The sequence below is a fragment of the Gigantopelta aegis genome, chromosome 10 (genome assembly GCF_016097555.1).
Source record: "Gigantopelta aegis isolate Gae_Host chromosome 10, Gae_host_genome, whole genome shotgun sequence".
NCBI classification, from domain to species: domain Eukaryota; kingdom Metazoa; phylum Mollusca; class Gastropoda; order Neomphalida; family Peltospiridae; genus Gigantopelta; species Gigantopelta aegis.
Window position 1 is genome coordinate 66,196,742 of NC_054708.1, and position 22,531 is coordinate 66,219,272.

At 38.6% G+C, this 22,531-nt stretch overlaps 1 protein-coding gene across 3 annotated transcripts; it reads right to left on the reverse strand.

Annotated features, from left to right (window-relative positions):
* Positions 1 to 8,170: 8,170 nt before the first annotated feature.
* Positions 8,171 to 21,056, reverse strand: LOC121384640 (prolactin-releasing peptide receptor-like). 3 transcript variants are annotated; one of them, XM_041515113.1, is made up of 3 exons: positions 20,870 to 21,056; positions 10,415 to 10,522; positions 8,171 to 8,794 (listed from the first exon to the last, which is right to left on the reverse strand). In XM_041515113.1, the coding sequence occupies exons 1-3, from the start codon at positions 20,952 to 20,954 to the stop codon at positions 8,316 to 8,318; spliced, it is 672 nt and encodes a 223-aa protein (XP_041371047.1). In that variant the 5' UTR covers positions 20,955 to 21,056; the 3' UTR covers positions 8,171 to 8,315. The 3 variants fall into 3 exon arrangements, with proteins under 3 accessions (XP_041371047.1, XP_041371045.1, XP_041371046.1); XM_041515111.1 differs by adding an exon at positions 17,096 to 17,141 and having other exon boundaries at positions 8,171 to 10,522; XM_041515112.1 differs by having other exon boundaries at positions 8,171 to 10,522.
* Between the last annotated feature and the right edge of the window lie 1,475 nt (positions 21,057 to 22,531).

Consider the following 22,531-nt stretch of genomic DNA (forward strand, 5'->3'; position numbering starts at 1 on the left):
AATGGATCTAATACCAGTCAGTTATTTAACTTCCGTTAAAGATAGTCTCGGTTGATCCAGACCTTTGTTTTCATACCAATCAGGGAGCCGCACATATATAATATATTTTTAATCAGTAATAATAATAATAATAATAATAACAATAAATAAAAACTAGATATACCGTATATTAAATCTAGAAAACGTTACTAATAACTTCCAAATAATAAGTAAAATTTTAAAAATGACGTGGGGCTACCTATTCTCGGAACCAAACATACGGGTACTTCGACCCCTGACCGCCATTGTTTATCACGTGATGCGGTGAAGCTTCTCCTTAGTTACGTATGGTTTGATAGTGAAATGAGGCAACTTTGGTCGATCATTTACAACAGTTAACGGTCACGATGCCTAACACATGTTGTGCAGTTGGCTGCATAAACTATAACATGATGTTAAAAAAAATATCGTTTTACAAATTTCCAAAAGAAGAGACTAGGCGCCGCTTGTGGGTAGGGTCATTAAAACGACAAACCTGATGGAATTCCATGGCTTCCCTCATAGAATGTGACTACGTTGACTTTAATGTTGTTGCTTGTTGACACCAACAGTTATTAATTTAGCAAACAAAATGGTTAAAGCATGTGCAGTGATAAAAATCCCACATTATACTGTAAATAGAATACACAATTCCATCATCTTCCATGAAAACCCCCCCAACAAAACGATGCATCCAGTTCTTGAATAAAGTATAATCTTTTATCATTAAATTTGTGTGGTCTTTATTTTTTATTTAATCTTAGTTGCTTGGATATTATCTATACTTGTATTTATTTTGACATACCACAGCTACATCTTATTTTTTTAAATTTTAAAATAAAAGTTTATACTGCTAAATTACACATAATAATTATAATATAGGCCTAAATTCTTGTTTAAAACTTTAATTATTAATTATTTTTTTTACAAATGTGTCTGTAGCAGGCCTGCAGTAAGAAAATATAGGTCGTCCCCCCCCCCCCCCCACCTCTCCGTGTGTTTAGTATTTACTTTGGTGCAGAGGGTAAATAATGTGTGTGTGCCTTTGTTTCAGTATATATATATATATATATGCCAAATTTCTAGGGAAATAACTGTGTGTGTGTGTGTATATATATATATATATATATATATATATATATATATATATATATACACACACACACACACACACACACACACACACACACACACACACACACACACACATACATACATACATACATATATATATATATATATACACACACACATTAGTGATTTCCCTAGAAATTTGTCGAGGCATGGTAGACCAAACACTTTTGGGACATTTTCACCATTTTCGGGGCACTTTTTTCATTAAAAATACACAAAAATTAATTGAAATAAACATTAATGTAATTTATGTGCTTGCTTTAATAAATGAATGGCAAAAGATGTAAAAGGCATATTTTATTAATTAATAATACCTTTTTGGGTGTTTTATAAAGGCAATTTTAGAATTAATTAGTGAAAAAGGCTTATTTAATCTCAGGGCAGCATGGTGCTGATTAAGGAAAGATGGTGCTAGACTATTGAGGCATGGTGCTGCACCATGCTAAAACAAGCTAGGGAAAACACTACACATACATATACATAAATCTAAAAATACATTAAAAAATTCTATTGTGGATCAATATAATTTGGTGGTTGTGGTACATTTGTAAATTTTACTTGTTCAAGTTAGAGGACTTACCTTTTTACATATATATGTAGTTTCATGGTATTCTACAGTTCAGTGTGTGTGTGTTTGTGTGTGTGTGTGTTTGTGTGTGTAATCTGCTTTAGAAATTACCTGCAATAAAATGAATGGTCAACTGCCATATCTGATATTTGTTTTCCATTTTGAAAACACTGTTTGACATGGAGAATATAGCATTTAACTATCTCATTCATATATTTTTCTTGAATATGCTACATAAGTGTATCTACATGAGGTAATTTAACCCGAGTTAAAAGCAACTTAGGTTAAATATGTGTAGTCTAGTAGAAGGCATACCGATGTAGATCAGTTTATTAACAACCATATTTGCCTCCTTTCTCCAGCTGTATACTATTAAAAATTAGTTTTCTAGACATTACTTAAATTGAACTGCAATAACAATTCCAATACAGCACAAGACTGAACAAGAAAATATCTGCAATATCCATTGTGACTAGATATAAAACAACACCAATATTATACATATATATATTAACCATTATTTACTCAGGTAAATTTTTGTGTTTTATTACTAAATATACCAGGTTAAACCCAAGCTGTTATAATACACATAAGACGTATTGCAACTATGAAAATAAATGACAATATGGAAGGCATGTAAAAAGTTAATATGATAACTTTATTCTATGTAAACCAGTAATCACCAAGGCTTTGCTTCACCCCCAAAGACCCGGATGATCGGTAACTAGGCCGTGTGACGTCACGCCGGTTCCGAGAATAGCCGTAGCCTATAGGTATTTATTACCAAATACTTTGACCATTTTATTTTTATAATATACTTTATTATTACATAGTCATTTTATTTCTATAAATATAGTAAAAATGTTGTCTCCGTCCGGCCTATACATATACATAAATATTACTATTTGTTTTTGTTGTAACTGATGTTGTATCATATGTTTTTTATTTGTTTTGTTTTGTTTGTTTTTATTTTGTTTATTTATTATTATTATTATTATTATTATCTGTTTGCGGACACCAGTTTGTTTGGTATAATACCATAAATTGAATTGAATTGAATGGCTATTCAAATAAAATTTTGCAGGCGCGTGTGCATGAATTTTAGCGGGGTGGGTGGGGATGGAGTCTAGAAAGTGGCGAGTGAACTCTACAGTGGCGGATCGAGTCATGCTCAACGGAAAATTCTTTGAAAACAAAAAGAGAAAATTTGCTCGAGCAGGGAAGGGTTTCAAACTTTCAACTTTCAACACCCGAAACCCTCTCCCTGTACATGGGGTGGAGGGAGGGTATAGTCAGCCGTAAAACGCTCGCCTGAGGTGCGATCAGTCGCAAAATTGATCGCCCTCGATGGACTTATAGTGTGTAATCATGAATATAGACTAATTTTCAACAGAATGAAGAAAAAAAAAAAAAAAAAGAAGAAGAAGAAGAAGAAAGAAAATGAAAAAGAACACAAAAAGAAAAATCCACCATTTAGGCTATTTCTAAAATCTTGGGCCTTTTCCTGAACTGTCAGATAGCACCTTCTCTTTATTTCAAGCCACTTCTTTTTGCAGTTGATAACAGTTACTGATTGGCGCACTGGAATCAGTGGCGTAGGCAGGATTTTGTTTTGGGGGGGGGGGGGGGGGGGCACCTGTGTAGTGGGATATGACACAGGAACCTTTTTAATGTTATTAATAAGCGAAAAGGTAAACATTTCCCGGTATTGGGGGGGGGGGGGGCACCCCCCCTGGCTGGCTACTGACTGATTGATTGGCAAACCCCCCTGGCTGCGCGATGGGATTGGAGTTGTCTTTTATTTGTTTGTTTGTACTGTTGTTGTTTTTTGTTGTTTTTTTATAACGTTCGTGCAGTGTTTCGATAGAAGTAGCAGGCCCGATTAAAAAAAAAAAAATCTGTTTCAGAGAAGCTAAGAGAACCAGTGAGCACATAATCTCTGTCGGTTGATCGTAGAGAATTGGACAATCTAATTAAAATTAGCTCCACTATTACATGTGGATCTAAAGACTGCCAGTTGGAACTCATATCCACCAATCAAAACCTTACTTGCAGAATCCTGCCAGTGATTTAAAAATAATTTGAAAACATTCCGAATTATCCTGAGGGTATACGACATGTTTCGTGTGAATTACGAATGCCTTAAAACATGTTTTATTTTATAAAATAAATAATTTGTAATGTAAAACTGAAGACTGATTTAGTTTTTTTTTAATTTTATAAATAAATAAATAATTTTTAATGTAAAATTGAAGACTGATAACCCACCCCGTACGTATTGGTATGGTTCGCTGTACTGCGGCCACTAAAATAGAATCGCCCGATATTTTTAGAATTTGTATGCTCCCAAATAACGTTATAAAAGGCGAAGTGTGATTGGTCAATATTTAAATTATTATTTACAGACGAAATGTTACCTGGACATTGGGGACTACGCAGTGTTGTTAGTTTTAAATCACTGGCAGGATGGTTAATACTGCACGTGCAGTTTGTAGAACGTGTCATTCAGCCTAGGAGACCCGAGAGGGCAAGTGGTGTTTTTGTTATTTTGCATTATGGTGAAGTAGAGTGACCGTGTGAAGCAGTATGTGTTACTATGTTACTTAATGTATACTCGGTCGGTCCGGCCTAGTGTGTTTACAATAAATTAGTTGATATTTATTGGTGTTTCATGTTTTCTATGGGAGGGCTCTAGAGTTGAGGGAAGCCGTATTATATTGGAGGAGCCACCAAGCTATCTGTTAGGTCCTATTTTTACGGGGGTTGTGAAATACTACAACGTGTTATTTAAACAATTCAAATTTAATTACTTCATTTAAATTGCATATAACAATAACTAGCCTATCTGGTAGGTCGTGTTCTAACGGAAAGATACTCGAATTATATAGGGTCGTCGTCGGTGTGTTTTTTAATGGCAGGGGTGCATAGTCCGAAAAGGCGAGCACCGAAGGCGCTAAGTCCGTAAAGGGGAGAGGGGGAGAGGTAACATTTTGATATGTTGATAGTATTATTGTCTATATACCGGTAATAGGCCTACCGTCCATCTCGAATCAATACCGGTAGCAGTAGCCTACATCGAATAATCGATCCACATCAGGTGACAATGGGTCATTTTTCGTTCTTACCACTACTGGTATATCAATAGCCGTGGTATGCACTTAGACTTAACGTAGTGACAACGGAATTCATCTCGTATTTTCCAGACCTTGTGCGGCAGGTACCATATGCTAGAAACCTAATACGTAGTTGTTGATTAGACAGAGCGCCGGTTTGTTGCTAAATATATACTAGTATTCCTTCTTTTCTTTTCTTTTTACTGATCTTGTAAAAGTGTTATTCCCATTAGCGGATCCAGAGGGGTGGGGCCACAGGGGTCCGGTGACACCATCATCCATTTTAAGTCCCATTTTAAATGAATACCGGTATTTTGTTTTTAAAGGGACATTTCTGAATTTGCTGCATTGTTAGATGTTTCCGACTAATAATATATTTCTACGATTAAACTTGTATATTAAATATATTTTCTTGTTTAAAATATCAGTGTCTGTATATTCAATGTGTTTCTGATCGTCTTAATATTTGTAAGAAGCCCAAATTGGATTTTGTCTTCAATAATTTCGTACGTACGAAACAAATATATTTTAGGAAATAAAATGAAATTACAAATATTAGAACGATCACAAACACGTTTAATATACAGCCGCTAATATTTTATACAGAAAAATATATTTAATATGTAATTACAATCGTTAAAACGTCTCTGTTAGTCGATAACATCTTAAAAATTGCAGCAAAGTCGGGAATGTCCCTTTAAATTAATCATCCGCAATATACAATACTAAATGTTCCTGAAACGCGTCTCTGAGCATCTTTATTATATTTTTTTCGGGAAGCGAAGGATGGCTTCGATCCCCCTTACATATCTCTCTGCCCTTTTCAGAATTTGTTTACCCCATCCCCCTTTATAACTTCTGGATTCACCACTGATTCAGCATTTGTTTTCTTGTTATGCTATTTGTTCTTGTTACACAGATTATTCGCGAAAAAGAAGAAGAAATTAAATTAATGACTTTAAGTTTCCAGTAACAAAATGTTCTCTTTATGTTCAACAGCCTTTTGTTTAAATATTTCATCACAATTTTTGAACTGGGGGTGGGACATAGCACACAGGTAAAGTGGACCCATTAAGCAATGTCTCGTTCCAGCCAGTGCACCACGACTGGTATATCAAATGCCGTGGTATGTGCTATCATGTCTGTGGGATGGTGCATATATAAAATATATGTTGCTACTAATAGCAAAAATGTAGCGAGTTTCCTCTTAAGACTGTATGTCAGAATTACCAAATGTTTGACATCCAAAAGCCGATGATTAATAACTCAATGTGCTCTAGTGGTGTCGTTAAACAAAACAAACTTTATCTTCAACTTCTGAACTACTCGGAGCATTTGGTACGGATTTTTATATGGCACTCTGTTTATACCCACACTTTATCCAAAGGCTTTTACGTTAAACATCAACATGCCGTTCATTGACCTCTTCATCAAATAGGTTTTCTCTTAAACATAAAGATGCGATTTGTCCACGTCTTAATAAAAACGCTTTTCCACTGGACATTAGCAGATCATTTTGAAGATGATGAGAAGAATGTAGCCCTGTGGTCAGAGTGCCACTGGACGTGCGATAGTTCACAGGCCCGAAAACCCTCTCGTTGGTCCCACTGATTGACGTACGGGCTCCCATTTTTGCAGAGAGCTGGCTGATTTTTGTCCGAATTAAACGAAAATGCCCGAATCTGGATAGCATGTATTCATATCACTGCCAAACGGCTATATAGGGTTGCAAACAAATCAGTACACATTTTCACATGAATTACAAGCAATATTGTGGGGTAGAATGATAGAAATGCATGGTGAAAATGTTTCTGGGAAGCTCATTTTGCTAGAATATCTCTAGCATTCCCCCCGAATTTGAGGATCGTACGCTTGTGATCCCAGTGGGTTATTTGCGATCCAACTTTTACTCGTATCAAAAGACGTAGAGTACACAGTCCTGTCGGGGGGTGGGAGTGGGGGTTGATGAGTGCACCTGAAATACCCACTGCTGCTAATGAAGAATATAGCCTATGTAGTTGTAGTAAATTTCTCTCTCAGTACTCTAGACCATGTGTCAGGACTGCTAGGTTTGGCACCTTATGGTCCACCTGCACCACGTATATATTGCACTGACTAAGGAACCGGGGGGGGGGGGGGGGAGAGAGATCAGCAGCGATGGTTTTTATATATTTATACATATATATATATATATATATATGTACAAAATGCATTACAAGAGAAAACGTCCTTGAGCAGCGTGGGGTTTCAACCCCCATAACCAACACCTTGCACAGGTGCCTGATTCCTAAAGATTTCTACGGTGTTTTATCATGATATGGTAATGGTATTCAAGAAGCACACTTGTATTTGAATCTGGTATCTCTAAACGAACTCATATTTTTTATATGTATCGAGCACTCGGCTGAGGTGCTTTGCTCGCAGGACCGAACCTCCTCGGTGGACCCATACTCTGACTGGGTTTTTCCCCATCTCAACCAGTGCCTCGCGACTGGTATATCAAATATCACGGTATGTGCTGTCCTGTCTGTGGGAAAGCGCATATAAAAGATCCCTTGCTGCTAATGGAAAACAGTGTAGCGTGTTTTGTGTGTAGAGTACGAGTCAAACGTACAACATGTTTGACATTCAATAACCAATGATTAATTAATCAATGTGCTCTAGTCGTGTTGTTAAACAAAACTTTTATCACTTTCTAAATCTACCTGACAAACTTAATAATACAACGGATGCATGAAATTATCTTTAACTTTATTTTACAAAATAACCAGGCATACGTTAAGAAAAAAAGAGAATAGTCTTCATATAATGTTCTTGTAACTCCCAAGTCTTGTTTGCTACCATGTTGCTTATTACAATTTGGAAATACAAAATATGCTTATTGCTGTTTGTGAAACATACACAATATGCAGCTGCTAGAGTTATATATTCAAGATATTCGGATAGTAAATAGCTACATTTGAACATTGCGAGGATGGAACGTGCAGCTCAAACCTCCAACATATTAAATTTATGTTATTCACCTGTATCAAAGTCTGTTGGAGAAGCATTCCACACTATCATATGAATTTATTAAATACATTTTGTTCTTGTCTGTAAATACAGATGGCACGTTTCACAGTAGTCAAGTTTCAGTCCAAGGAACGTTCAAAACAGAGAATGTTACTCACATCTAAGTCTTCTTCTATATAATTTTTTATTCAGTATAGGACGATTAGATTTTACCATCAGATACCCTTATAAAAAGCCCGCCCCTGTCTCTTAAAACAGTTGCAGCGCGAATGGCGCAATTTACAGTGAAACACGAATGGCGCAATTTACAGCGAAACAATGCACATTACAAGCCATGTTTTATTAACAATGTAGACATACTAAAAGGTCATGAAGTAACTATTTAACATTTGTAATTCAAAATGGTAAACAACCAACATCTACATCTGCTGGTTTATTAACATAATTATATCAAAATCGAAAGTCTGAATTCATTGTCCTGCTCTGTTCTTTCGCCATTTCGGAAATCGGAAGACTGATTTTATTTTTTGTTTTCGTTCAGTCGACATTTGCCACAAAGAGAACACCACTGGAACAAACACGGAAGAGAGAAAGCCTAAGACCAGAAAGACGACGTTAAGAACGTCTTTGTAATCTTCCCTCTCTATCGGATATGGCCCATCAGCAGACCACGTGGTTGTAAAGAACGTTAAAAATGGCAGCCACAAGACGGCAAACAGTATTGTCATGATCACTAGATATTTGTTTGTTCGTTGCTCGTTGGTCAGCTCCAGCTGACTTCCTGTTGGTGCAGACATGCGCTGACGAGCCAGAGAACTGGATTCGACCCCGGTAACCCTCGTGTTGGACTCTCTAACTTCTCTCAAGCGCTGGTCTTCTGCTGTCTCTTCGCCGAACGTAATATTTAATGGTAGGTTATTTACAGCTCTTGGCTTCGACTTGTGGACGTCTGCTTTGAAGAGAATAATAAAGAACATAACACACGTGATGATCATGGGTAACAGAAACATCAGGACATACATCGCAGGGATCAGGTGCGCCATCTTTGTTTGGCTGTTCTGTTTCAACGTACATATTCCCAACCCACTGAACCTCGGTCCAAGGTAATCAGAGATGTCGAGTGTCGTCATGTACACAATAAAAGGTGTGGTCACGCAAATCGCAGAGCCCCATGTTAACAGTGAACACAGACACATCACCCAAAGTGGTAGAGGGAGGCGTATCCGCACAAACACCCACATCCGGACAATGCTTAAAGCAAGAAACGTTAAACAAGTCACAAAAATAGGGCACCATTGTATGATGGGTAAAAGTGAACACATTGCCGGACCGAAGTGCCAGTTGTGGAGGAAGAGCTGTATGGCACTAGCGGGGAGAACGATGACGCATCTGATCAGTTCGCAGAGGGCGAGGTTTCCCACTAGGAAGAACGTATTGTCGTCGTACAGCTTTTGACGAACAATCACGACAATGATGGAAATGTTGCCAACGATTCCAATAACGGCAACGAGCGAAAACAGACACACGAAAAGAGGCAGCAAGCACTGAATAGAGGGTCTGATGTTGAGTTCAGTAAAAACCTCTGTCTTGTTATTCGCTTCAAGCCAGCGTTTTATCAGTTGCAAGCGCAACTGGTTCTCATAGATTATACCAGACATTTTCCCCACACTTTTGGCTTCGAAAAAAGGTAATAATTGTTTTTACTGAGGTCGGTTAGCAAATAAACTCAGAACTATAGTTGGGAATTAACTTTGCGATTTGGAAGAATGTTCCACGTCTTTATCAAGCTCAGTTAGTAGGTATCCTCGAAACTATGGCTTGGTATGGTCTTTATTGTTCAATCCTACCAACTCATAGATGATAATGGACAATATAACCTGGTGTTTTGAGGTTGTTATCTGAGCTGGTTGGTTGTTTGTTTAGGGAGTTTTTGGTGGGGTTTTGTTTTTGTTTTGTTGTGGGGGGTTTTACCGAAAACTATGGCTTATTACGTTTTTCAGAATGTCCTTTATTACTTTGATCCTGTACTGTTATCAGCGTGTGGATTGTTTTTAAATTACGTAACAGTCGTGCCAGACGTATTAACAAATGAGCTGAACCAGAACGTGCGATGCTCAAATCAGTAGTTGTTGAGTATTTTAGCTTTCAGTGATCAGTGTAATGTTATACTGCTAAACAACCTATGTAAACAAAGCGGCGGTCCTCAAATAAACGAGATGTAATCACGTATTTATTATGAATCACTTCTTGGTAGTTCATATTAACGTCTGAGATGCAATCCCAGAGTCTACTCGCGATCGCTTGCTAGATTCTTTCACTCTTCAATTAAACTCGTAGATATTTAAATTCTTTCAACAATATAACAGTATCTTCCATTCGCATACTGTACTCGCTAACTATGGCGTAGTGGGTTATAACCATAGAAAATACTGGTCGTCCTCGAAGACGAATACTTGAAGTTTTCCGTTGTAATCCAGCACTGTGTCCACTTTGTTCACTTCGTTTGTTTTTGGTTTATTTCAGATCTCTAAACTGTACTCACTGTATCTTGATAACAATGTTCACTCACAAGGGCGACAACTGGTGAGATTTTCAAGTCCATTAGTGTACTCATTAAAAGTAAACAACAGCCAGTGGTGTCCAGATTTTAAATACCGAGTCTTAGAAGAACCACCATCTGTAAAATAAAAGAAGCATTTTATTGCACTAGTTAATTTAAATAAAAAATTATAGATCAAACTAAAATATAACGTAAACCGTCAGGCTATACCACAGCACGTTTATAACAGGGATTAAGTTTGAAAACAATATTTGTTTTACTGTACTTTTAAATTGTTTAATGTATACTCTCGCGTATTACAAGAGGGGGTGGGGATGCGGGATCTAGCTCAGTCTTTAGAGCGCTCCAATGAAGTGCTTTTAATCGCAGGACCGAGCCTCGTCGGTGGACCCATTATTTGGCACACACACACAAACACACGCACACACACGCACACACACATATACACACACATATATACACACACACACACATACACACACATATACACACACACACATATATACACACACACACACACACAGACATACACATATATACACACACACACACACATATATACACCTACACACACACACACAAACACACATACACATATATACACATATATACACACATATACACACACACATACACATATACACACATATACATATATACACACAAACACACACACACACACACACACATATATATATATATGCACACAGATACACGCACATACACACACACACACACACATCAACAAATGCCCCACGACTGGTATATCAAAGCAATAGTGCATAGAAAAGAGCCGTTACTGCTAATGGAAAAAGGTAGGGTGCTTCCTTTAAAGACGAGTCAAAATTACCAAGTGTTTCACATCCAATAGCTGACGATTACTAAACAAAAACAACTGTGCTCTAACGGTGTCTTTAACGGTTACTTTATATGTCATAGGTTATTACGACTCTCATCATTAAAATAATTCTACTAGATACACCCAAGTTGTTGTTTTTAATTTCTTTGATTTTAATCAGATCTTTATCAAAAGTTAGCTGCCCCCCCCCCCCCCCCCCCCCCCGACGATAAAAACAACGTTTCATTATTCATTCGTGTCCGATTCATTATTAATCGCTCTTTAAGAAATGGCGAAAGTGAAAAATTATAACACCCACCCACCAAAACCCTCCGCCAACCAACAGCCCCAATCCCCCTCCCCCCACACACACACTCACCCCCAAAAAAAACAACAACAAACAAACAACAACCCCATATCCCCTAAATACCTTCTTTGTTTTAAAAGTTAAATTAATTATTTCATTAATTAAGGGTCAAGTACGCTGTCAACTATCTGGTTTCTGAGAAGATGGTCTTACACCTACCTACCGAGTTGTCAAAACTCGATCAGGTTGGGAACCGGTCCGATGGTTAACCACGACACCACCGAGACCGGTAAGGTTAAATCTCTCAACAGAACAGATATATTAATGTCTTGGATCGTATTAGTATGCGTGATATTGTTTGTGACATTTTTCACAACAGGATGCGCTCGTGCTCAACAGGAAACTAATAATTTTGTTCTGTTCCCACCGGAATTCGTGCCGGTTATTTACAATTAGTAAGTCAGATGTAAGTGAAAACAATATATCATTCTAGTCATTTATATGTCTACTCATGTGTCAGTTATTAATGGAGTGTGTTTGTATGCGCGTGCGAGTGCGTGCGTGTGTGTGTGTGTGTCTATATATATATATATATATATATATATATATATATATATATATATATATATATATATATATATGTGTGTGTGTGTGTGTGTGTATATATGTGTATATATATATATATATGTGTGTGTGTGTGTGTGTGTGTGTGTATGTGTGTGTGCGCGCGCGCGCGCGTGGTTTTGTAAAAGTAATTGCGATTAACAGCAGAGGTGCCGGTTCCCATACACCCCAGCGCATAATACGCCCCTAAGAACCACATGTCTTTCTCTCAGAGTTATTCAGTACATCCCCTACCCCCCTGTAATGCCACACAACGTTTGGACCAACATCTCCAGAGCGTTACCTGGTATCTGAATGGTTTCAGGTTTGATTGTTTTTGTTTAATGACACCACTAGAGCACAATGATTCATCAATCATCAGCTACTGGATGTCAAACATATGGTAATTTGTGAATGGACTCAAAGTCAAGTTTACAACATGATATTCCGTGTCATTACTCCAAGAAAGGAACAGACTTATTCCCGTGTCCAACTTTACTGACAACAGTGTGAAAAGAAAGTTTAAAAAATAAAATATGTTAATAGTAACAGTAATAAAAAAAGAGCCAAACTTTAGCTAGGGCGTGTGCAGGAAATTGTGCAAGGGATCCAGTGCTACTGACGGAAAAATGTAGCGGGTTTCTTCTCTTAAGACCACATGTCAAAATTACCAAATGATTACCATCCGATAACCAATGATTAATAAATCAATGTGCTCAAATGGTGTCATTAAACAAAACAAACTTAACTTTTTAAAACAAATAAATCTTAAGATATTTAGCTTTATCCTGCGAAGGTTTGAATGACTTATGCCACGACCAAAGCAGGATAAAACCGACATGCTTCGTTTCATTTTCTTTATACTTATTTTCGTGCTTATACCCAATTATGTTTCAAACACGCTGGCCTGGACACACACCTCGGCTGGGCTGTCAGTCCACGACAATGGGTTAATGGTGAATTGTTAGTGAGGGACAAGTCGGTGTAGTGGCCTTACACTTATCCACTGAGTCGTTAAACCCGCTCTGAGTATAGCCAGTACCGGGATGCGACCCCAGTATCTTCAGATAGCTTAACTACTACACCACCGAGGCCGATATGTAGGATAAGATACCATATCAACGTGCCTGTATACAATTAAGTTTCAGGCACGTATCTCCTTGACATAATCTACGACTTCACCAGTGTTTTGATCCAGAAAAAGAAGAGAGGGAGGGGGACACAATTTGAAATCGGTGGATAATTTCAACTGATTCGGATTTTTTCTCGTTCCAACCAATGCGCCACAACTGGTCAAAGGCCGTGATATGTGCTTTCCTGTCTGTGGGAAAATGCACATAAAAGATCCCTTGCTGCTAATGGAAAAATGTAGCGGGTTTCCTTTGATGACTACGAGTCATAATTACCAAATGTTTGGCATCCAGTAGCTGATGATTAATTAATCAATGTGCTCTAGTGGTATCGTTAAAGAAAACAAACTTTATCTTCGTTAAGGCAGTTAAGGTGTCCCCTAGCTGTGCTGTACAAAGTGTAGACCACAACTAGAGAGCACTCGAGCCAAGCCGGTAGGGACGAGATAGATTTTATCTCGTCAAGAAAACTACATCTTCGCAAGCCAAGGTCCTATCCCGTATAACCTACTGCATCTCGTAACTTATTTTCGTGCTCTGCTATCTGTCGAGGTCAGTGGGTTAGTGGTTAGTGGTTAGTAAGAGAGAAGTCGGTGTAGTGGTCTTTTATACACATGTCCACCCATTGAGTCGTTAGAACTCGTTCTTGAAGAGAATCAGGTACCGGGCTGCGAACCCAGAACCTACCACCCTTATATCCGATGGCTATATAAATGGAAAATTAATGAACTGAACTGTTTAAATTCACATCTAAGTAGGTTCACGCGTATTGATAACACTGTCGCCTAGATTATTTATACACCAAAAACAAAATAGTTCTTATTCATAAAATAATTTTTTTTACAATACTAAATATCTTCTTTTTTAAATTATGTATTATTACGTTTTAACGTCGTTTCGTTTGTTTACATTCCAGCGGGAAAGGTCAACATTTCATTGTTTATCATAAGGCGTAGTAAAAAAAATTGTTTGGTTCCGGTTACCCGACCGTCCCTAAATTTTTGGTGCCGACCCTAAACTTTTTTTAACCTTTTCCCCACCCTTTTTTTTTCCACCTGTTTTATTTAATAATCCATTAATATCAATCCTAATTTTCGACGACTCTAAAAACAACAACTGCAGAGAGATGCCACGAGATCTGTCAGTCCAAGATCTCGTTACCAGAAGACCCGGAACACTTCACGCAATTTTACTTCCGAAGAGTTCCAAATGAATAGCTTCCGAGAGCCATTCGGAACTCCTCGTACATTTCCACGAAATATAAGCGTAGCGGAATGTGACGAGGTGTTCCGATTTCTTGAATGCCGTTTCATTTGAAATTGATTTAAATACATGTGTAATATTATTTGATTTGAATGAGCACATTTTTGACATTCTACTCTGTAAATGGAAGACGCCATTGACACCACATGCTCTCGGACGTGTTCTCGTACTCATTCGGAACTACTCGGAACTTGTGAATCCAATCTTCAAAATGTTACGCTAGTTTACTGTTAAAAAGCAGAATGATACAAATTTCCAGTCTATTTTGGTAGGGGAATTCCCTAAAACGTAATCGAACTTCTAGAAATACCGAGTTACGATTCAATGTTAAACATAAAGAGTAAACATGAAAATAGCCGATTATGCTGAAAAGATTACTTAAATTAAATATTTAGACATCAACTCTATCAATATTTTGCATTTGTTTGACAAATAACCCCTGTATTTATTATTAAATATGATGATATCCATGGCATTTGAAATGAACTGGTAGTACCCAAAACCTTAAGAAATGACAACTCTTTTCACATTTAATAGCGTCTGCAGTGTTGTAGTTGTGAGGGGGTGTAACCATGTTGTGGATCAGACCTTTAAAAGCAAAAATACAAACCTGTTTTACCTCTTTGTCAACAGTGCAAAGATACTGCGCAGTGTCCTTATGGACGACCTAAAGGGAAACTGTTTTCCTGAAAATAGTTGTTTTCTTTTGATATCTCTGCTATGAGGATAGTTAGTATGGAGATCTTTTTGTTAACTTATTTTGTTAATTTTTATTGACATCTTCGTTGTGTTCATGATGTACATTTTGTTACTGCAATACTGGCAATGAAATAGGCCGGGAAGATCAGTGTTGTTGCTGTAGTTGTGAGGGGGTGTAACCATGTTGTGGATCAGACCTTTGATATTAAAACTTTTTTCCAATGAACAAATTATAGTGTTATTTCAGTGTTATCGTAGTTTATAACCTTACCGTGTAGTATTAGACTTGGGTGGTGTTTACATTAATACCGATTGTGGTTTGACTAGGTTACGACATGGTGTTTTTTTTATAGAAAATAATTAATGATTCTCATTAGAGTATGTATTGTCAGTTTCACTGTAACACAAAGAAAGAGCTTTTAATATATTAATCTGCTATACTATTCAGGAAATATTAGCTCAAAAATGGGGGGGAAAAAAAAAAGAAAAAAAAAAGTTTTCCCTACCTACCTACCCTATTTGTTTTTGGCATGTAACAGGAACCAAACAATTTTTTTTACTTGGCCTAACTAGGGTAATATACATGTATATAGTGATTGCAGGATAAAGGAAATACCCTTAACTTTACCATAGTCATCGGAAAATAAATGCTAGGTGGGAGACGTTGTATATTAAATCACCTTTAAACTAGAGCTCTCTCTCTCTCTCTCTCTCTCTCTCTCTCTCTCTCTCTCTCTCTCTCTCTCTCTCTCTCTCTCTCTCTCTCTCTGTGTGTGTGTGTGTGTGTGTGTGTGTGTGTTTGTCTGTGTGTGTGTGTCTCTTTCTATCTCTCTCTGTCTCTGTGTGTATATGTGTGTGTGTGTCTCTCTCTCTCTCTTGGCGAGACGTAGCCCAGTGGTAAAGCGTTCGCTTGATGCACGGTCGGTTTGGGATCGATCCCCGTCAATGGGCCCATTGGGCTATTTCTCGCTCCAGCCAGTGCACCACGACTGGTATATCAAAGGCCGTGGTATGTGTTATCTGTCTGTGGGATGGTGCATATAAAAGATCCCTTGCTGCTAATCGAAAAGAGTAGCCCATGAAGTGGCGACAGCGGGCTTCCTCTCTCTATATCTGTGTGATCCGTAACCATATGTCCGACGCCATATAACCGTAAAAACAAATGTGTTGAGTGCATCGTTAAAAACCCCATTTACTTCCTTCCTCCATTCTCTCTCTCTCTCTCTCTCTCTCTCTCTCTCTCTCTCTCTCTCTCTCTCTCTCTCTCTCTCTCTCTCTCTCTCTCTCCTTTTTTGTTAATCTGTATCTTTTTAGTTGGTTTTTGTCACTTTTTTTCTGTTTGTTTATCGAGCGCATAGATACCACATCTGAAGTGGGGGATAGGTAGCACAATATCTAGTGGGGGGCACAAGCCATATTTTTATTTATATAAAGTACGACAAAATGTATAGACCCCCCCCCCACCCCCCCCCCCCCCCCCCCCCCCCCCCCCCCCGTTAGGCTTATATTTTCTCCCAGGGCCTAATTCACAAAGTTCTCTTAGGCTCTGTCAGACAACAAAGCATCCTCTTTGTAAATCTTTTAGCATTGCACAGCGAGACCGCAAAGTTGCGAGAGTTTAGTGAATTAGGCCAAAGATCCTTTACGGAGCTCTATTCATAGCATTTACTTGTATCCATGCACAAAATTGCGAGCATCTCGCCCTGCTCAACAACGAGATATTTAGCTCGTGTTTTTTCTTGTTTGTCTTTAGAAGGTAATACCTATATTTTCACATATACATTTAAACTGATAACTAGCCGAACTATTGCATACTCTTCGGTTACTAGAAAAGGTGTGGAAAAACTTACCTAGAACGATTTCTCTGACGTTTCCCAGAAGCCGCTGACGATTTCTCTGGCAGAAAGAACAATGGAGTTAAAGCAATAATTCATGTACAACTTGTCTGCACGGCGGAGGAGCAAAACGATACTTGTACACCGTTCAAAGGTTAAAAGCCATATGTTCGTGGGAACCGGTAGCGTCTACAACAGAGCGGTTGTAGAACTGGTGCTACCGCTTCTTTGTAGAACAGAGAATTACGAATGGAAAAAAAAAAGAAATGTTTTATTTAACGACGCACCCGATACAATATTAAACTGGCCCGAAAACACGTCTCTGGGCGGAACATAGCCCACTGGAAAAGCGTTCGCTTGATGCGCGGTCGGTCTAAGATCGATCCCCATCGGTGGGCCCATTGGGCTATACCTTGTTTCAGCCACTTAACCACACCTGGTATATCAATCTTTAACTTTTTTGGTTACTTGAAGAGTTAAAATTTAAAGTTAACAGCACCACTAGAGCACACCGATTATTAATCATCTGCTATTGGAAGTCTAACATTTGGTCATTTTAACATAATATAGTCTTAGAGAGGAAACCCGCTACATTTTTCTATTAGTAGCAAGGGATCTTTTCTATGCACCATCCCACAAATAGAATAGCACACACCATATATATATTTAATCATTTGACGCAGGAATTGGAGTGAAATAATTTTCTCGTTATGATTGGCCAGGGGGCTTAATATAAAAATTGCCTAAACTGTATTTACTATTTATTAATCAAGATAAATATTAACTTAACAAATTATTTTCATCCACTGGCATTAAAAACACATTTTCACATACCTGTGGATTTCACACTCAATAAATAACCTGGATAAACAAATAAGATAATTAAATAACATGTTAAAATTAGATATTCTTATAATTGTCTGTTAATTCAATATACAACTATTTAATATCTGAAATATCCACACATTTTAGTTCATTGGCGGATCCAGGGGTGTTACAGGGGTCCCGTGACTCCCATTTGAGGTGGTCCTTTTAATACATCGTTGTCTTTTTCTTAAATTCATCATCCACAATATACAACACTAAAAGCCGTCTCTGAGCATCTATATTTCAAAATGTTCTATGGAATGGTGCATATAAAAGATTCCTTGCAAGGACACGTTTTAGCGATTTAGGGTAAGTCTATTAGAAAAGCTTTATTATGGCAGTCACGAAGGAAGATACATGTATAAAACTCAACTTTATTTTACAAAAAGTGTGATAACATTGATGGGAAACGCGCGTGATCTCGACAGCGGCTACTACATTGATTTTGCCTTGATAACCCGTAAAGCATACCACACTCGAAATCTATCAACGGAGCAAAACAGTTATGTGTATATATATACTGAACAAAAAAAAAAACTTCCGCTAACTTTGCTTGAACAGAACTTGATGAAAACAAACCGGGGGAATAATTGTTATATATGCGTTTAAAGAGTGTTCCATGATGCATCGTTTGGTGCAAAAATCATGGCCATAGGTTAACAGAAACTGGGAGAAATTTTGACCAAGTGTGGTAGGGGTTAAAAATAAAAACACCCACTTAATAACTGGTATGACCACCTCTTGAATTAACCACTGCAGTGCATCGCAGGCGCATAGAATTGACTAAGTGTTGATTTCTGCCTGTGGAATATTGTTCCATTCCTGAATGAGCGCTTGACGAAGTTCGTTGACGTTAGCGGGTGGGTTGGAACGACGCCTCAATCGTCTGTCCAGACTATCCCAGGCATGCTCGATGGGGTTGAGATTTTAGTGGGCCAGTCATCAATGAAATCAATGTTATTTGTCCTAAGAAAATGTACAGTGTCTCTAGTTGTATGAGAGGTGGCATTAACTTGCTGAAAAATCGAGATGTTGGCGTTGTTATGGAATAGAGGAATGACGTGATGAGCGAGAATGTCATCGCGGTAACGTTGAGCATTTAAATTGCCATCAATGACGACTAGTGGTGAACGATAACCATGGGCAGTGGCTGCCAGACCATGACAGAACCCCCACCCCCGAAACGATCTCGTTCAAGAACACAACAGTCAGCATAGCGTTCATTTCTCCAACGGTAGACGCGCACCCTGCCATCACCACGTTATAAAGAAAATCGGGATTCATCCGAAAAAAGAACGGTATTCCAGCGTCGCCGTATCCAACGAGTGTGTACACGTGCCCAATTAAGACGATTTAGACGATGACGTTGCGTTAAAACGCATCCGACTTAAGGACATCGTGCATGTAAACCGTTCTCCCGCAGACGATTACGAACAGTCTGCCCACTGATTCGGTTATTGCGAAGCCCAGGTGTGTTAGCAGCAGTAGCAGTGGCAGTTTGGAATCGATTGCGCAAATGCGTGTTCATGTTATAGCTGTCTTGACCACGTGTTGTAACACGCGGACGTCCACGAGGTGGCAAGTCGTTGGTGCTTCCTGTCGTTCGAAATCTTACGCGAAGATACGAAGATTTCGTATCGCTCGACTAGAACTCCCAACATGCCTTGCAACGTCTTCTGTCGACATGCCAGCATCAAGCATGCCAATCGGCCGTTCGCGTAAATTATTGGGTATTCTTGGCATACTTAACATGCTACAATGTAAAAAACGTTATTTTTTTTTACAAATTTTGAAGCGTTTTCGTTCACCTGACAACAATGTCGTAAGACAAGTGAAATGTTTTTACCGAATACTACACGGGACATGTCGAACCATGCATGCATGTGCAAATTGAATTTCACGTATTTAACCGAAAAGGTCCAAAAGGTCTGAAGGTATTTTTGAATATCCTGATATGTGTAGTTTATGGAATGAGGGTTCATAGTTGCCAAATCTATTCCGATTTTTCAAAATTTTGATGTTTTTAATAACAGTATTAAAATCTGCGCCATGAAGGAATTAGGGGTAGGGATAACTACAATGTCTGTAGTTCAGTCAACATACAATATAGAATAACAAATGACGCTACTTGGCCCAATTTCACAAAACATCGTAAGCCTAGTTTTGCACGTAAACGTAAACCACACTTTTTTTTTTATTAAAAGTGCCGTTATTTTATTTTATTTTGTCCTTAAAATGCTCGATCTTCTGTAATAATGTAAATTTCTTCTTGAAATAGATGCCACACACTTGGTATGCCCGGTATAACTGCTTTTCGCAGACGTAAACTTACGATGTTTTGTGAAATAGGTCCCTGGCTCCGTATTCATAAACGTACTTAAGTCAATGTATGATACTTAATTGTGTACTTTAGGTATGCATTTAGGTATCATACATTGACGTTTATGAATACGGAGCCTGGTCTATACTATATATTCCTAAAATTTCAAACAATGTAAATATTTTAATTAGGTCAGCATATATATATATATATATATATATATATATATATAATATATATATATATATATATATATACTTCTGTGTACATGGAATAGGAAACCAACCGTTTTAGTTAACTGGTTCTGACATATACTGAGTCAAATTAAAAACTTCAGAATCTAAAATTTGAATAAAAGTCAATGAGTGTTGAAAACAGGAATTTTTCAGGAATAAATATTGTAATGGCAATGTCTACACTCCATTTGAAGCCAATCACAGTCCACGTGACCCGATCCATAGCACATGCACAGCACCATTGTGGCAAATGTGGTTTTGTACGTGTCATTGGTCACGTGACTACAATAGCACACTTCATTTCATCGTTACTTGCTCACAGTAGTCTGACAGAACGAAAAAACACATTAAAACGATATTTCTTACCACCCGCTTCGATACCACGCCTCACAAATGTGCAACGTGAACGTGCCGTCGGCATGTTGCACGCGGGAACGTCAGTAGCTGACATTGCAAGGGCGTTGGGTTACAGTCGACGGGCAATTTATGATCTGCGGACACGAGTACAACAAACGAGCACCACAGCTAATCGCCCCCGACCGGGTAGACCACATGCGACGTCATAGGCAGATGACGTCATATTGTGTTACGTCACCTCCGCAACCAGTAATGAACTTTTCAGACGTCGGGTGTCTGCGCAAACGATCCAAAATCGGCTGCGAACCACGCACGGCACTCATTGTTGGACCCATTTTGACCCAATTTCATCGTCGTCAACGTCAACTGTGGGCACAACGCCACTTGCGATGGACTCGGAGGGAATGGAATAGAGTCGTGTTTAGCGATTAATCAAGATTCACACTGCGATTTGCCGATGGCAGTCAGAAGGTTTGGAGACGACGTGGTGAACGTCATGCTCAGTGTTGTGTCAGTGGACTTGACAGATTCGGAGTCGGAAGTGTAATGGTTTGGGGTACTTTCTGAAATGGACGTTCTCGACTTCTTGTCATCCGTGGCAACCTCAACGCTGCTGCATACCGGTGGCCCAGAAACTTGTGACCTTCATGGTCCAGGCCTGATCTTTCAGCATGACAACGCCAGACCCCACACGGCCATCTTGAGAAGGGATTATCTGAGGAACGCGGACATAAATGGCATGGATTGGCCTTCAAGGTCGCCCGACCTGAATCCCATCGAGCACATCTGGGATATGCCGGGAAGACGCCCGCGTACTCCCAGGAACCCTCCACAGACTTTGCATGAACTTGGCGCCTCATTAGTGGAACAATGGCGCCGTATCCCTAATGCAGTCTTTACACGTACCAAGCACTCGACGAGTCATTGCCTTGCAGTTGTGGGTACTCATGGAGGGCATACGCGCTACTGAACCTGTGATGTCATCAGACGAACCTGCTTGTGAATTACCATTTTAACTGTTTGTGGTTTTGACGAATGCTGTGGGCGCATCAAACAGTTTTGACTCGACATTTATTCCTATTCTTTCTTTGGACGTCATGCAATAAAGAAATTACCTTATTTAACACGTTCTTCTGTTATATTTGCTAATTAGCTAAAATGAAACGATTGTGAAGTTTTTAATTTGACTCAGTATATGTACACACACACACACACACACACACACACCAGCATTGAAAACGCACCACCAGTTAATAATAACAAATGTGAATGGGGCGTACATCGGCATTAAAAATATCAATGAGTAAGTACCGTATTACCTTATAGATTATGCATGATGATGAATAACTTACAAAAACGATTGCCTAAACACTCCATGAAACACAAAACCACAACATATTGCATGCATAGCATGAAAAACGTAAATTGAACGTGCAAATCATGCCTATCATGCAACTTTCATTTATGAAGTAGACTGAGGGAACGTGAAACAAGTGATGGTAAGGTTGACAGCTGAAGAACGTGAGCGTGCCTTAGGCATGCTTCAAGTCGGCATTTCGAGTAGAGTCATCGCACAGCGGTTTGGATGCCACCATTCAACAATCACTAGAATCCACGGGAGATACCAGCAGACAGGAACCACCAGGGACTGTCCACGTCCAGGCCAACGAC